The sequence below is a fragment of the Giraffa tippelskirchi genome, chromosome 5 (genome assembly GCF_054371585.1).
Source record: "Giraffa tippelskirchi isolate mGirTip1 chromosome 5, T2T-mGirTip1v1.2.pri, whole genome shotgun sequence".
NCBI classification, from domain to species: domain Eukaryota; kingdom Metazoa; phylum Chordata; class Mammalia; order Artiodactyla; family Giraffidae; genus Giraffa; species Giraffa tippelskirchi.
The window spans coordinates 8,624,682-8,640,955 of record NC_137279.1 but is presented as its reverse complement, the minus strand read 5'-3'; the positions used below and the strand labels follow the sequence as shown (position 1 = coordinate 8,640,955).

General features: G+C 38.6%; 1 protein-coding gene across 10 annotated transcripts in view; it reads right to left on the bottom strand.

Annotated features, from left to right (window-relative positions):
* Positions 1–11,101: 11,101 nt before the first annotated feature.
* RCOR3 (REST corepressor 3) overlaps positions 11,102–16,274 on the bottom strand; it is a 51,705-nt gene continuing 46,532 nt past the window's right edge. For 9 of the 10 annotated variants that reach the window (XM_081489702.1, XM_081489693.1, XM_081489696.1 and 6 more), the window contains 2 exons: positions 14,117–14,358; positions 11,102–13,666 (listed from right to left, as the gene is read on the bottom strand). In XM_081489702.1, coding sequence (XP_081345828.1) covers positions 13,322–13,666; positions 14,117–14,358 — 587 coding nt within the window. In that variant the 3' untranslated portion in view covers positions 11,102–13,321. The remainder of the gene's footprint in view (positions 13,667–14,116; positions 14,359–16,274) is intronic. The other variant, XM_081489700.1, reaches the window with a different exon arrangement.

The window sequence follows — 16,274 nt, the reverse complement described above, 5'->3', positions numbered from 1 at the left end:
TAAAGCAGCCTATTTGTCTCAATAATGATATCCAAGCTTTAAATATGATGAGATCAGATTCTGGGACAGAAAGTGAATCTTTTAGTGGTGGGAAGGGGAGGCCACATAACTCCAGGGCTGGGAGTCTCAGTGGAAAGACAGAGGAATTTTAGATAGGTGGTAGTCAGAACTCAAGGGCAAGTTCCCAGTTCCCCTTGTTGATCACAGAACCCTGGGCAAGGTGTCTGGGAGAAGAGAGAAAACCAATCCTGGGACCTAGCTGATGAAGGAGACATTCTCTCTCTCCTCAAGGACCTTGAAGATGGATGGGAAGAAGAGGACATAAATACACATTAAATAGTAGAAACACACATTAAACATTAGAAGATGATAGCTAATATGAAGTTTTATTATACACCAGGCACGGTGCTCAGTATTTTATCTATATTTACCCATTTAATCATCAGCCCTATTTTACAGTTTGAAAAGCTCATCTCTTGAACACTTTGCCCCAAATTGTAAAATTCTTAGTTTTGGGGGAGGTGGGATTTGAATATGGGGAGTCTAGTTCTTGTGGGCTTTTGGCTCAAATGATAAAGAATCCATCTGCAATGCAGGAGACCTGGGTTCAATCCCTGGGTTCGGAAGATCCCCTGGAGAAGGGAACAGCTACCCACTCCAGTATTCTGGCCTGGAGAATTCCATGGACAGAGAACCTGGCAGGCTGCAGTCCATGGGGTTGTAAAGAGTTGGACACGACTGAGTGACTTTCACTTCACTTCAGTTACTACACCACATTGCCTCTCAAAAAAATGGTTGATATGACATCAGACAAAACAACTTTGAGAAGGAGATGAATTTAAGCGGTTTTAGTGTTCTCGAAATATTTGCAGTATTCTAAACAGAATCCAGTTTTCAAGCTAAATTCATCTACAAAAATAAGGGCAGGATTGGACTATACACTAAATTTTTGCACAGAAGGGAAAAACTTTTAATCTGGGTAGATTCTAAACACCCTAAGATTACCTCCTGACTTCAGACCTGGCCTTCAGCTGTGTAATTTGCCAGGTAAATTGGTAAGGATGAACCTTGGCCGTCAACAGAATGGGGATGGTGATGGAGTGGAGAGGGCGCCACCTGCTGGAATGATAGATGGATGCATTATTTTCCTCAGGCTGCCCCTTGCTGCAGAGGGATCAATATTGTGGGTTAGTTAGAGTAGGGTAAAATGTCATATTTTCTATCATGGAGAGATCGGTAAGATAAGATAAGGAGCAAAAATCCTCTCCTTGGGCCGTAGATTGCACGTCTGACATCATTTGCAAGTTACAATGGAAAGTTCTTGCCCATAACAGAACCACACGTGGAAAGCGTGATACCGCAGCAAAACACCTCCCAGGCAAAAAGCCAAACGTAGGGTCCTAAGCACAGAGAATGCTTCCCTGCTCTTTAAACAAGTCCTGCCTTGAGACAATAAGTGAATGCATGCCTGTGGATTCTCTGCATTTAATTTCTTGATCCAGTGATATGTGGTCCTTTTGCTTTCATCAAGTAACTTTAACCTACTGACTCTGCTTGTCAGTGTGCTGACCACCACAGGGAGAGAGGCAGGGAGTGCTGGGGGGTGGGGGCTTCAACCAGGACCAGCGTAATTGTTTTAAAAAACTCCTTTCCCAAATGTACATCCGTTGTCTGGATGTATCACAGTTTGTTTATTCATTCACTTACTGAAAGAACATCTTGGTTGCTCCCTAATAGCTCAGTTGGTAAAGAATCTGCCTGCAACGCAGGAGACCCCAGTTCAATTCCTGGGTTGGGAAGATCTGCTGGAGAAGAGACAGGCTACCCACTCCAGTATTCTCGGGCTTCTCTTGTGGCTCAGCTGGTAAAGAATCTGCCCACAATGCAGGAGACCTGGGTTCGATCCCTGGGTAGGGAAGATCCTCCCAGAAATGATTTGATTTCCCAGTCCTGATGGTTGCTCCCAGGTTTGGGCAATTATGAATAAAAGCTGCTATAAAAATTCACATGCAGGTTTTGGTATGAACGCACATCTCCTAAGTACATGCATCCAGCACCTGCACTTTTAGCTTGGTAGCTCAAGAAAGGCCCATGCTTCTTTGGTTCTACTTGCTTCACTCAGTTTTCACCTAGTTCAGTTCAGTTCAGTCGCTCAGTCGTGTCCGACTCTTTGCGACCTCATGAATCGCAGCACGCCAGGCCTCCCTGTCCATCACCAACTCCCGGAGTTTGCCCAGACTCATGTCCATGAAGTCAGTGATGCCATCCAGCCGTCCCCTTCTGTCGTCCCCTTCTCCTCCTGCCCCCAATCCTTCCCAGCATCAGGGTCTTTTCCAATGAGTCCACTCTTCGCATGTGGTGGCCAAAGTATTGGAGTTTCAGCTTCAACATCAGTCCTTCCAATGAACATCTAGGACTGATCTCCTTTAGGATGGACTGGTTGGATCTCCTTGCAGTCCAAGGGACTCTCAAGAGTCTTCACCAACACCACAGTTCAAAAGCATCAATTCTTCGGTGCTCAGTTTTCTTCACCGTCCAACTCTCACATCCATACATGACCACTGGGAAAACCATAGCCTTGACTAGACGGACCTTTGTTGACAAAGTAATGTCTCTGCTTTTTAATATGCTGTCTAGGTTGGTCATAACTTTCCTTCCAAGGAGTAAGTGTCTTTTAATTTCATGGCTGCAATCACCATCTGCAGTGATTTTGGAGCACCCCAAAATAAAGTCTGACACTGTTTCCACTGTTTCCCCATCTATTTCCCATGAAGTGATGGGACCAGATGCCATGATCTTAGTTTTCACCACTGATTTAAGGAAAACAGACTTATACTGTACCTGTATGATCTGTCTTTGTTCCAGGGGGTCTCCACTCAGTACACACACTGACCCACTCCCCTCTCTGTCCTGTAGGAGAAATGAGATTTTTATTATTTTAAAATTAGGCCTGCTGTCTTCATTGTTGTTGCTGTTTGCTGGTTAGTTGCTCAGTCATGTCTGACTCTTTCCAACACCATGCACTGCAGCATGCCAGGCTTCTCTGTCCACAGGATTTCTCAGGCAAGAATACTGGACTGGGTTGCCATTTCCTTCTCTCATCTTCATTGTATGTTTGGCTAAATGTGGATTCACACATACAAATTCCCATCAGTGCTTAGAAAGACATTTTAACATATTAATTCAGCATAATCCCTGTAAGACATTAAACTATAGGTTTTAAGGTTATTATTTAACACTTAGGAAGTATGAAGTAAGATCAAGTGTTTGATTGGCATGATTTGGTTTTGTTAGATTTTGTAATAAGTTAGTAACAAGGAAGACTTTTTTTTTAATATTTCTTCTTTCTGAGAATTGTGGCTACTCTATGTGAAAGATTTTAAACAACACTCGTGTAAACTTTGTTGACCATATCCTCTGTTTTATAGAAAACAGGACAGAAGAATTAATAAGGAAAGGCAGAAGCTGAGGAAGGGGGTTATCCTGGGAAATTTTTGCAAAGTTCAAATATCTTTGATTCTAGCCACACCTCGGTGTTCCGTGACCTGCCCCTGTGTCCTGAGAAATCCGATGCGGTCTTCTGTGGGCCTGATGGGACCTCTCACTATGGAAGCCCTGGGATCCCTGTGCATACTTCTGTTTTGTACTTTTTCCATTTTTAAACAACTTTACTGTTATATTTTCAATACCATTCACCCAGTCAATGAATTTTGTTAGATGTATACAGTTACGCAATCATAACCATCATGAAATTTTAGAACAAATCCATCACCCCTTGTGTCCTCTTGGGGGGGGTCAGTCCCCACTCCCAGCCCTGGACTAAGGCAAGAGCAATCTGCTTCCTGTTTCTATAATTTGTATTTTCTGGAAATTTTCTATAAATAAATAGATTCCACTTTGTGTCAACTGGCATAATGTTTCTGAGGTTCATCCATTTGGTTGCATATATCAGTAGTTTCTTCATTTTAATTGCTGCAGAGTATGCCGTTGTAGAGATATACTACATTTTGTTTATCCATTCACCAACTGATTGATATTTGGTTTATTTTCAGCTTTCTGCTATTATAAATAATGCTGCTACGAATAAAAGAAAAAAAAAAAAGAATGCCATGGTGAATATTTGAATACTAGTTTTTGTGTGGGCATAAATTTTCTTTCTCTTTAGGTAGACCTAGGAATAAAATTACCGGATTGTATTGTACTTGTACATTTAATCTGTGGGAAATTGCCAAACAGTTTTGCAAAGTGGCTTATCACTGTAGCATATTACATTTCTACCAGCGATGTGAGGGGGTTCCAGTTTCTCCACATCCGTGACCACAGCTGATATCATCAGCCTTTTTAATGAGCCACTCTCGTGGGTGTTTTATGTACCTCATGGCTTTACTTTGCATTTTCCTTGTGACTAACGATGTGACATCTTTACAGGTGCTCATTTTCCATTTGCATATCTTCTTTGGCAAATGTCTATTCAAATCTTCTGCCTATATGTTTTGTTCTCTTATTATTGACTTGTAAGAGTCATTATTGTTTAGTTCCAAGGTCATATATATTCTAGATACAAATCTTCTAACAGCTTTATGTTTCGTAAATATTTTCTCCTGGTCAAATGACTTCCCTTTTTATTTTCTCAGTTGCATCCTTTGAAAAGATCTTTTAAAATCTTGATGAAATCTAGTTTGTCAGTTTTTTTTTTCTATTATAGATTATGCTTTTGGCTACATATTTTCTCCTATATTTTCTTCTAAAAGTTTATAGTTTTAGGCTACACACTCTGGCATATAATCTGTTTCAAGTTAATTTTTGTGCACTTATTTTTTTTCTTTCCATATAGATATTCTACCCTTTCTGCCATTGAATTACTCTGGCACTTTCACTGAAAATCAACTGATCAAATATTTGTGAGTGATTCCTGGACTCTATTCTGTTCCATTGATCTATATTTCCATCGTTACACCAATTTCACATTGTCTTCATTACTGCAACTTTATAACAAGTATGGAAATCACTTAGTGTTAAGTCACTCTGTTTTTTTTTCTTTTTCAAATATTTTTTGGCTAGTCTAAGTTCCAGGTTGCCACTTCGTTTTGTAAACAAAGTTTTATTGACATATGGCAATACCTGTCCATTGTGCATTTTCTATGACTGTTTTTGAACTACATTGGTAAAGGTGAATAGTTGCAACAAGGATAGTGGAGACTGAAAAGCCTAAAATATTTACTGTCTGGCCATTTAGAGAAAAAGTTTCCTGGCTCCTGGCTTAGCTCCTTGTGTTACTATATAAATTTTGGAATTAGCTTATTAATTTGTACAAAACAAGTCTACTACAATTTTGATAGGGATGGGATTGAAGATATAAATCAATTTGAGGAGAACGGCCACCTTAACAATATTAAGTCTTCCAATTCATGCATATCGTATGTGGTTCCTCCTGCCATTTATTTAGATCCTCTCTAATTTGTCTCAGGACTACTTAATGTATTGCAGTGAACAGATTGTTCCCATTTGTGGTAAAATTTATTCTTAGATACTTTATTCTTTTTAATCAGTTCAGTTCAGTTGCTCAGTCGTGTCCAACTCTTTGTGACCCCATGGACTCCAGCACGCCAGGCCTCCCTGTTTTTAATACTATTGTAAATAAAATTGTTTTCTTAATTCTATTTTCAGATCATTCACTGCTAGTACATAAAATATAACTGATTTTATATTAATCTTATATCTTGTGACCTTCTTGAATTCACTATTCTTTAAGTGCTTTAGAAGTTTATTAGTATTTTTTACATGCATAATCATGTTCTGCCTTTCCAATCTGTAAGCCTTTTTCTTGCTTTATTGAATTGGCTTGACAGTAAAATGTTTATTAGAAATGATGAGAGCAGTCACCCTTAGCGGAATTCCAATCCTAGGGTAAAACATTCGGTTAAGTGTGTTATTACTTACAGGCTTCTTGTGGATTTTCTTTTTTTTAAATCAGGTTGAGAAGTTCTCCTGCATTTCTAGTTCTTTGGGAGTTTTTATCATGAATGGATTTGTCAAATGTCTTGTCTGTCTATCGATATGATCATTTGCCTTTTCCCTTTATTAACATAATGTATTACAATGATTCTCAACTGAGGGATTTGCTCCCAGACAGACATTTGGTAATGGCTGGAGACCTTCTCAGAGAAGGCAATGGCACCCCACTCCAGTACTCTTGCCTGGAAAATCCCATGGACGGAGGAGCCTGGTAGGCTACAGTCCATGGGGTCGCTGAGAGTCGGACACGACTGAGCGACTTCACTTTCACTTTTCACTTTCATGCGTTGGAGAAGGAAATGGCAACCCACTCCAGTGTTCTCGCCTGGAGAATCCCAGGGACGGCGGAGCCTGGTGGGCTGCCGTCTATGGGGTCGCACAGAGTCGGACACGACTGAAGCGACTTAGCAGCTTAGCAGGAGACCTTCTGGCAGCTTGCCAGGGGGTGCTAGTGGTAAAGAACCTGCCTGCCACTGCTGGAGATGTAAGAGCTGTGCGCTCTATCCCTGGGTCTGGAAGACCCCCTGAAGGAGGACATGGCAGCCCACTCCAGTATTCTTGCCTGGAGAATCCCATGGACAGAGGAGCCTGGTGGGCTACGGTCCATAGGGTCACACATTCGGACACGACTAAAGCAGCTGAGCGTGAGCATTGTGATGTTTTCGGCCACAATTTTCTTCTTGATCTAATGTATTTTCTGTCTGAAGGATTTTTTATTTTGTTGATCTTTTCAGGAAGCAAGTACTGGTTTCAGGGATTTTTTTTCGTATTACTTTCCTGGTATCTATTTCATTTAACTATAATTTTTATTTCCTCTTTTGTGTTTGTTATATATACTCTTTTCTTTCTAGCTTTTAAAGAAGAAAGTGTAGATGATTGATTTTTTTCTTCCTGTATAACATAAACATTTAAAGTTATCAGCTTCCTTCTAGGCACAACTTTGCTGCAGCCAATGATTTTTATATAGTTTTTACTCATATTCAAGGTATTTCCTAATTTCTCTTGTAACTTATTTTCTGACCCACAACTTATTTAAAAATGAGTTGTTTAATCTCCAAATATTTAAGATTTTTCCAGATTTCTGTTGGTGATTTCCAGTTCCATTGTACCTAGAGAACATATTCTGGATAATTTGAACACTTTTTCATTTATTAAAACTTATTTATGGCACACAATATGGTCTGTTCTTGGAAATATTTCATGGGTTCATGAAAAGAATGTTTATTCTGCTGCTGTTGGGTGGAATGATCTATAAATTTCAATTTCGTAAAAGTGGTTGACAGTGTTGTTCAAATCGTCTATATTCTTACTCATTTTTGGTTTTCATGTTCAATCATCTCTTAAGAGATAGGTATTGAAATTACTGACTTTAATGGCAGATTTGCCTTTTTCTTCTTGCAGTTCTATCAGGGATCCTCCTGATGAATTGGCATCTTTATCATTATTCAGTGAACATCTCTTATCTTTGCTTTGAAGTCTGACATTTAGTCACTCCAACTTTCTTTTCATCGTTAAGATGGTGTATCTTTGTCCATTGTATTGGTTTCTATTGCTGTGTAGAAATAGAGTTTGTCTGGTGGCTCAGATGGTAAAGAACCTGCCTGCAATCCGAGAGACCCAGGTTCGATCCCTGGGTCGGGAAGATCCCCTGGAGAAGGAAATGGCAACCTACTCCAGTATTCTTGCCCGGAGAATTTCATAGACAGAGGAGCCTGACAGGCTAGAGGCCAGGGGATCGAAAAGTCGGACACAACTGAAGTGACTTAGCACACACACACAGCTACATAAAAAATTACCCCCAAAGTTAGCAGCTCACAATACTTCACAGTGTTGTCACAGTTTCTGTTGTGTTAAGAAACTTAGACACTGCTTAGCTGAGTTCTCTGCTTCAAGGTCTCTCACAGATTGCAACCAAGGTGTTGGCTGAGCTCTAGTCATCCCAAGGTCCAACTGGGGAAGGATCCACTTTTAAGCAGATATGATCGTTGGCAGGGTTCAGTTCCTGGCAGGTTGTTATTCTGAGAGACTTGTTTTGTGCTGTCTATTGGCACCGGGCTTGCCTCAGATCCTTGCCCCAAGGGCCTCTCCAACATGGAAGCTTGCTTCATTGAAGCATACAAGCAGAGAAATCTAAGGTAGAAGTCCCAATTTTTTAGCCTAACTAGAGAAGTGACATTCTGTCATCTTTGTTGTAGTTGGTCAGAAGTAAGTCACTAAGTCTGGTCCACACTAGGTCCAGCCCAGTCATAATGACATGAACACCAGGAAGCATGCATCCTTGGAGTCTGCTCCGTGTATCTGCCTTGAATTTGAGGTATTTATGGACCCTTTTGGGAATGTCAGTGTTTTCCTGCTCTTTTGCCTTTGTGGGGCTGAGAGGTTCTTTCATTCTGTGAGGTTTTGGTCTCCACCTGCTGGTGGCACCTTCTCTCGCTTCCTGGCACTGGTCATTTCACCAAAATTCAGGGAAGAAAAAAAGTAAACTGAGGCACAGAGGTGAAGTAACTTTCAGTGGAATTGGAAAAAAATGTCACCATGGTAGAGGGAGAACTCTTTTTATATGTAAGTGACAAATCCCTCAATGATTCTGATTGTTTTCAAATTCTCTTTTGGAAAGGCACAGCATGTGAACTGAAACAGTCTTGAGAATAAAGCCCTTTTTAAGTCAAATTCTGCCAATTATGAAAACTGCTGTGGACAGTGATAGATAGATACCTTGTATTGTGGTATTATTCAGGATTTTCTTAGTTACTGATCAGTTCAGTTCAGTCGCTCGGTCGTGTCTGACTCTTTGCGACCCCATGAATTGCAGCACGCCAGGCCTCTCTGTCCATCACCAACTCCCGGAGTCTACCCAAACCCATGTCCATCGAGTCGGTGATGCCATCCAACCATCTCATCCTCTGTCGTTCCCTTCTCCTCCCGCCCCCAATCCTACCCAGCATTAGGGTCTTTTCCAATGAGTCAACCCTTCGCATGAGGTGGCCAAAGTATTGGAGTTTCAGCTTCAACATCAGACCTTCCAATGAACACCCAGGATTGATCTCTTTTAGGATGGATTGATTGGATCTCCTTGCAGTCCAAGGGACTCTCAAGAGTCTTCTCCAATACCACAGTTCAAAAGCATCAATTCTTCGGCACTCAGCTTTCTTCACCGTCCAACTCTCACATCCATACATGACCACTGGAAAAACCATAGCCTTGAGTAGATGGACTTTTGTTGGCAAAGTAATGTCTCTGCTTTTAAATATGCTATCTAGGTTGGCCATAACCTTCCTTCCAAGGAGTAAGCGTCTTTTAATTTCATGGCTGCAGTCACCATCAGCAGTGATTCTGGAGCCCAAAAAAATAAAGTCTGACACTGTTTCCACTGTTTCCCCATCTATTTCCCATGAAGTGATGGGACCAGATACCATGATCTTAGTTTTCTGAACGTTGAGCTTTTAGTTACTGATAGTTGTACCTTATCTATTTAAGTAAGATTAAGTTATATAGACTTTAAAACTTTCTTAAAATGATTCAGAAAAAAAACATTATATAAAGCATTCTGGAAGATTACCCTTTATGCCATTTACAGTGTGAAGACAGCTCCTAGGTATCTTCACTTTACTTTCCAACATCTTTTCCTGAGCCTGCTCATTCAAATTCCAGCTGTAGGATTGTCAAGTTCTGATCATCACTTAGCAAAGATCCGTTCCCTCTCAACATCCTACTTTAAATCTGGCAATGACAATTTGCAAACATCTCAATCCAACACTAATTTCTGGTCTTCACTGTTTCTCCCTTAAGTGTTCTTCTGGAAACATCAAAAGGGAAGATAACGCCACATGGCCTTTTAGACACAATCCCGGTGGCTCAGTGGTCAAGAGTCCACCTGCAATGCAATGCAGGAGCCACAGGAGCCACGGGTTCGACCTCTGGGTTGGGAAGCTCCCCTGAAGGAGGGCACAGCAACCCACTCCAGTGTGCTTGCCTGGAGAATCCTATGGACAAGAGGAGCCTGGCGGGCTACAATCCACAGGGTCGCAAAGAGTCAGACACGACTGAAGCGACTTAGGATGCATACATATAGAAGCATTCCTCTTAATGTTTACCCCCAAACCACAGTTACGAAAATTTATTGTTGCTGAACATCCCTTCACTAAGGCAGCTAATCAAGATTTAAGCTGGCAGGAGTTACATGGACCTACTTTTTCCCTGAGAGCAGTGATGTACTACCACAAACACGTAAAAAAATGAGGTAGTTTCTTGTAGACGTTATATAATGTAGCCTGGTTTCACAAACTTTTCTTTCTGTATTCACTTACTCTGTAATCTTATGAATGATGTATCTATAATGAATGTCAAAGGTAAAAAATACACATTTTCTTCTGCTTCCTATAATCAGAATGCGTTTGTCATTTATTTTGGGAAAGCACAGAGAGAGGGAGGGATCCTCCTTTGGGTTCTAAGTCAGATTATTCTTTTGGAGGAGAGGCTGCCACCCCAGCATTAAAGTGATCAGCAGTTAGTAATATTCATGGGTAACATTCTTTTCATAGCAGGAAGAAACATTAAAAGAATACAATGTGTTTAATAACTAAACATGGTACTTCAACCAAAGTACTTGCAACATTCTTAATAAAGCTGAAGATCACTACTGTCAGTTTTTTTTTTTTGCTTGTTCTCTACATCTATTGCTAAAAAGAATGTAGGCCTGTATTAAGACAAAATTTGACATTCTTTCATTTTTTTATTTTACATATTTTACTCACTTTATTGTAAGATTATTCAGAAAACGTTTCGATAGTAACCTATCTTTACCTCCATCAATATTACACTGGAATTAACTCATATAGAAAAAATATTTCTTTATGAATATTAACAGATGTGTCAACAGTGTGATTTATTTCTAGTTAGGTAATGAAAAAAACACTTGAGTGTAGATTTTTTTAAACTGATAAAACTTGAAATTAATGAAATGGTCATTAAAAGATTTTTATGTTTTGCTTTTTTTTTTTATAAAAATCAGTATTTAGAATTTCACAGTGAAGAGGTCCTAAATTTCTCATACAACATGAAATTATATAAAAATAGAAGACATAGACATCTTTAACTCTTTAATCCTTTGATTAAGCAGCAAGCATATCACTCTTCCAGGCCAAACACTGCTTAAACAAAAAAGAAAAATAATGACGTGCAAAATATTTACAAAATATGCAAAGCACACAATAAAGACATCTCACTATATACATGTGTCATATTACTAATGAAGCTAAGAATTTTCTACTGTGTGCTCTAGTGTACGGAAATAAAATCACAGCACAGCCCTCAGATACAGCACCTTTGCTCATGGTTGGGATAGAATGGATTTTAAATGAACCACAATATACTCAACAGCTGGACAGATGCTGGTGCTGACCAACTTGACTCACATATCCCACACACCGTATACTGAAGGTCTACTGACAAGAGACAAGACAATAGAAGCTGTATAGTATGCACATATGCAAGACAATCTAAATACTTTTAAAAATGCTTTAGATATTTTCCTTTAAGATATATAACTGTCCCCATGGCTATTAAAGTAAAAATAAGTATAAATTCTTGAATATTAAGAATCTTAAATCAAGATGATCCAGTGAGAAAGAACACATCTTGAAAAAAGTTTTATATTATGCCAGAACTTAAGGTCCTTATGGTCTGACCTTCAAAAGGAAAACCAATTAAGGGATGTAAGTCAATAGCTCTTTAACGCTTTAGAGCCAAAGGTAGGGACTATTTTTCTAATATCTGGAGAATATATGACATCTCAAAATATAAACTAGGGCCTCCGATGTTGACCATCTTGTGAAATAGCTCTAAATGCAAGAATGTGAATGTGCAAACATTTATCTTAAGTTCCACTAGTATAGCAATCTGTCTCTTTGCACAGGCAGGTCATGATTCCAATATGAAATCATTGTATCAAAAATATTAGTAATACATTGTTGAAATACTATCACTTGTAAAATATTCTTTGTAGGTGCTTAATGATTATGTGTTGAATTGACAAGACTTGAAATTTTTTTGTTTCTTTATAAAAAGGGTCTCAGCACTTTAACAGCACAATTGTGACAATATACTGATATATCTTTGGATAACACAGAACAAATTCTTAAATTTATGAAATAATGATGGTTTAACCCTAAACCAAACCCATGAGTACAGGTTGGCTGCAAGGAATACACAAATGTATCCAAATAGTACAATAGAGATTGATCAAGAAAACATCTTTTATATTAAATGCAGACCATATTAATAAGTATGAGGGCAATTTAAAGTTCAGAACCTAACCACAAAAAGGGTATTGTAAATAAATGCTTCCATAACCACTATTTCCACATAACTGACAAAATATAATTCTCTTCTAAAGTCCCCAAATGGAGGCAACTACTAGTTAAAAGCAGATAGCATTTAGAAACATTAAAAAAAAAAAAAATTAACATTAACTTCATTTTCAAGGAACTTAAAGACACTGTACTTTAACAGATGAAGTCCTCATTATATGCAAAATTATTTTCCCATCCTCTTACTATTGAAAGATGGCAAGTCAATGACCTTTAAGCAAGGACTTTGCACTAGGACCCTAAACTGTATGTTAAAGGGTTAGTAGGTTCAGTACATTCTTTGTGGTTTCATATAATTGCTTTGCAATTGATAAAATTGCTTTCTTTTAAAGGAATATATTTAAATTCCTTTAGAAAAAAAAGCAAGTCTTTGAAAAAAGGGATATGCAGCTATAATTTCTTAAATATGCATTAAATGAACATACATCAAAATCTGAAATGCAGGTTATCTATTCTTGCACTCCTAACATAGGAAAATGTTGTTAAAAATTAAATTAAAGAAAAAAAGAGAAAAAGTCGACCATCCTTAACTTATGAAACTTAAGGAGTTTTCACAATTCCTAAGTCAATATTCCTGTACTAAGAGCCTTGACTATGAAGAGGCAGGAATATAAAGATTCTCAATAAAATAAATACAGTAAAAACAAAACAAAAAATCTTGGTATATAGAATACTTAATCTCTTCCTTTAACGAGATCATGTCACTGAATGTATACTCTAGAAAGGAGGCTAACTGTAGGCCTTCTGTTGTATAACATTTTAGTTGCGTGAACTAAAAAATTCCTTAGACATCCACTTACGAGAGCCCACTGGCCACAGAACTAGTTTGCAGCCTCAATATCTAGAAGGATTATTCTTCCCTCTTTTGCATCAACAGTCAGAGGAGCACTGGTATAATGACGGGGTGAAAAGTTACTGCAGCTCTGTCCAATTTAACTTTAGTGCAGGGAGGACTGTGACTCTGTCTGAATTCCGATAAGTGATGGTGGCTGCTGGCCACCAACTGCAGACAACACTGGTCTTGGATTTAGACGGGGTGGCATGGAATTAGCAGGGCGGATGAGAGGTGGCGGAGGCTGGTTTAAAGTTGGCCGGGGCTGGATGAACCGAGCCTGCTGCTGGAGTGGAGGAGGCTGCCGGTGAAGAGCCGGGGCAGCAGGCAGTGTTGGACGAAGAAGTGGTGGCGGCTGGTTCAGAGCGGCCATGGGGGCCGTTGGTGTTGGAGTGGGTGATGGGGCAGGAGGTGATGGACCCAGAGTCCGAGGAGCCTGTGGGGTCTGTGCCTAGAGGTGAGGAAACAAAAACACACGTATGAGATGACAGTGCCTAATGGATGTAGTACAATATAGTTTGGGCTGTCACAGGAAAAACAAAACAAATCAAAACAAAAACATAACACCAGTGTTTTTTGGAAGCACAAGCTTCTTTTATTTTAAACAAAACAAACCAAAAAAAGCAACAAAGCTACCAAACAGGCATCTTTATTAGTAAACAGCTTAACACTGGAAATAAAAATAAATTTATGAAAGAACAATACACTCTCCATTCTTCTAGGATCAGAACTTAGCGTGTCATTATGACTTAAGAGTCACGAGAGGGGCACCACTGAGTAAGTGTATTGTCAACCTTTCATGCTCGTTTAGCTAGTCCTCTGACAAATTAACCTTACAGAACACCACATGAAATGGTGATTCCTCAGCTCATATTAGCTCAAATTCCATACACAAACACACCTCCTCTTCTTCATCAGTGCTCTTCCCTGATGGCACATTAGAAGCACTTTTTGTCTCCTCCCCTAAAGTAGAAGCATCACCATTAGAAGCCTGGGTTCCTTGTTCTGCTTCCCACTCCTGCAATACCTCCTCTAAGTTAAACCGACGCCTGTAGTTTACAAAGAAGTTCTTCACTTGGCCAACAGTCTTGTTGCCAATTACATCTGCAATAGCTTGAAAATCTTTACCATATTTGCGGACACCTGGAAGGCAAAGTAAATAATACACCTGTGAAGGATCAGTAAGGAGAGCTGTGTGTACTACACATCACGCACACACACAACATACCAGCAATGAAAATCCTTTCTGATAAACTCTGCTCACGTCTCAATTCTGAGATAGAGACTAAGATATCAGGGTCACAGATGGAAACTATCAATTATGTCATTTCATTGAGCCAGCCACTTGCCTTCAACTGAACAATCAGAAACTTACCATTTTTTACATACTCAGTTATTTTCTCCAATCCTCTCTTGAACTCTCAAATACAGTCCATTTATTGTAAAGCATTGAATTCTTTGTTCCATCCTCAATTCCACATTCATTTATTTCCCTAGTAGCCAGTCACCTAAATTTGAGCAACATCGTTTGTAAACAAAACTGGATGGGAATGAGCCATCTCTTTTATCCCCTCAATGGACCGAGTGAGTAGTCTTAGGGTTCCCCCGTTAAGAAAAAGCATTGTGATTTTGATCTTAACACCAACTTCTACATAGTTACTTGCCTATCCGTAACAGGTACCAACGAATAGAACCGAGATAAGAAATTAAACATAAAAAACAGGAGAATCATCACAATCTGATGGACAAAAAAGGAAAGCTATTTTTCAGAGTGTGTTGGATTTTAACTCATCTAATAGTTCTAAGGACTGTGTATAAGACAGATTCCTAGCTCTGCTCTGTAGCCTAAGAATTATAGTGGTGACTACTTGTAGATACTGTGCTTATCATCGCTGCCTTAAATTTGAGAAGGATTATACATTCAGTTATATAAAAAGACCTAACTTACATACAATTATGGAAGTTTCTTTAAATGTAGGATAATATTTGATTTATGAACTCTAGATAGTCAATTATGCTACATAATTGAAAGTGACTTTACATAATCAGATGGATAATAATTTGCTGTTAGGGAATTCTAAAAGAAATTCACCCTACTCATTCTAGAAAGAGATGCATCTAGCTTAAAATATAAAATTTTGATTTTGCAATTTGATGCTTTTTAAAATACCAGAAAACAGTAACTCATTAATTAGAGATGAGAAAGGAGAAAAAAAATACTGATGTCTATGATAATCTAAGCAGCCAGAAATAGAGGGATTTAGATAAACTTAACATGTATACAATCACACATAAGAGGATAACATAAGGACACATTAATACCCTGGCAGAAATGCAAGACATATTCTTACTGATACCTATTTGGATGATATACCTATTATCTTAAAAAACCAGCATGAATATAATTCATGTTTTTAAATTCTGCGCTTATTTTATATTGAAAACTTGGGAATAAGTATCTCTTGCTGCATTCAATTTGCTAGGCTTGACTCTACGGGGAGTTTCTTCCTCTTAGAACATTCTGTTTAGGAGGCCTGACATGTTAAAATATAATCCCATTGTTAATTCAGAGTTTGGGATTTGCAAACTATGCTCATTTGCTCCATTCTCAAAGAGAAAGACGTGCATGACAACACAGTAATAATGATATTTAAACTTTGTTTACAATATTTTATTTTATATTCATCTAAAACATAAATGAATTTTATTCTCTTAAATCCACGAGCTGATTTCCAGTTTGAACTTCATAACTGAGTATAAATTCTAATGGTGACTAGGCTCTAGCGAGGGTTTATCTGACAATAAGAATCCAAGGTCATTTCATATTAAGAATTATTGCTACATATTCAAGTACTTCTCTACTATTTGTACTTTAGAAAACAGCAACTCAACTTGAGACCGTTGCACTGAGAAGCAAATATTAATTGGAAATCACACACAGTGTTCTACTAGTGTACTAATTTTCATAACAGATATTTAATTTACATTCTAGAAATGACCAAAGCTACTGAACACATGAATTTAGAAAGGAAAACTTTAACAAATCTAGGGTTAGATCT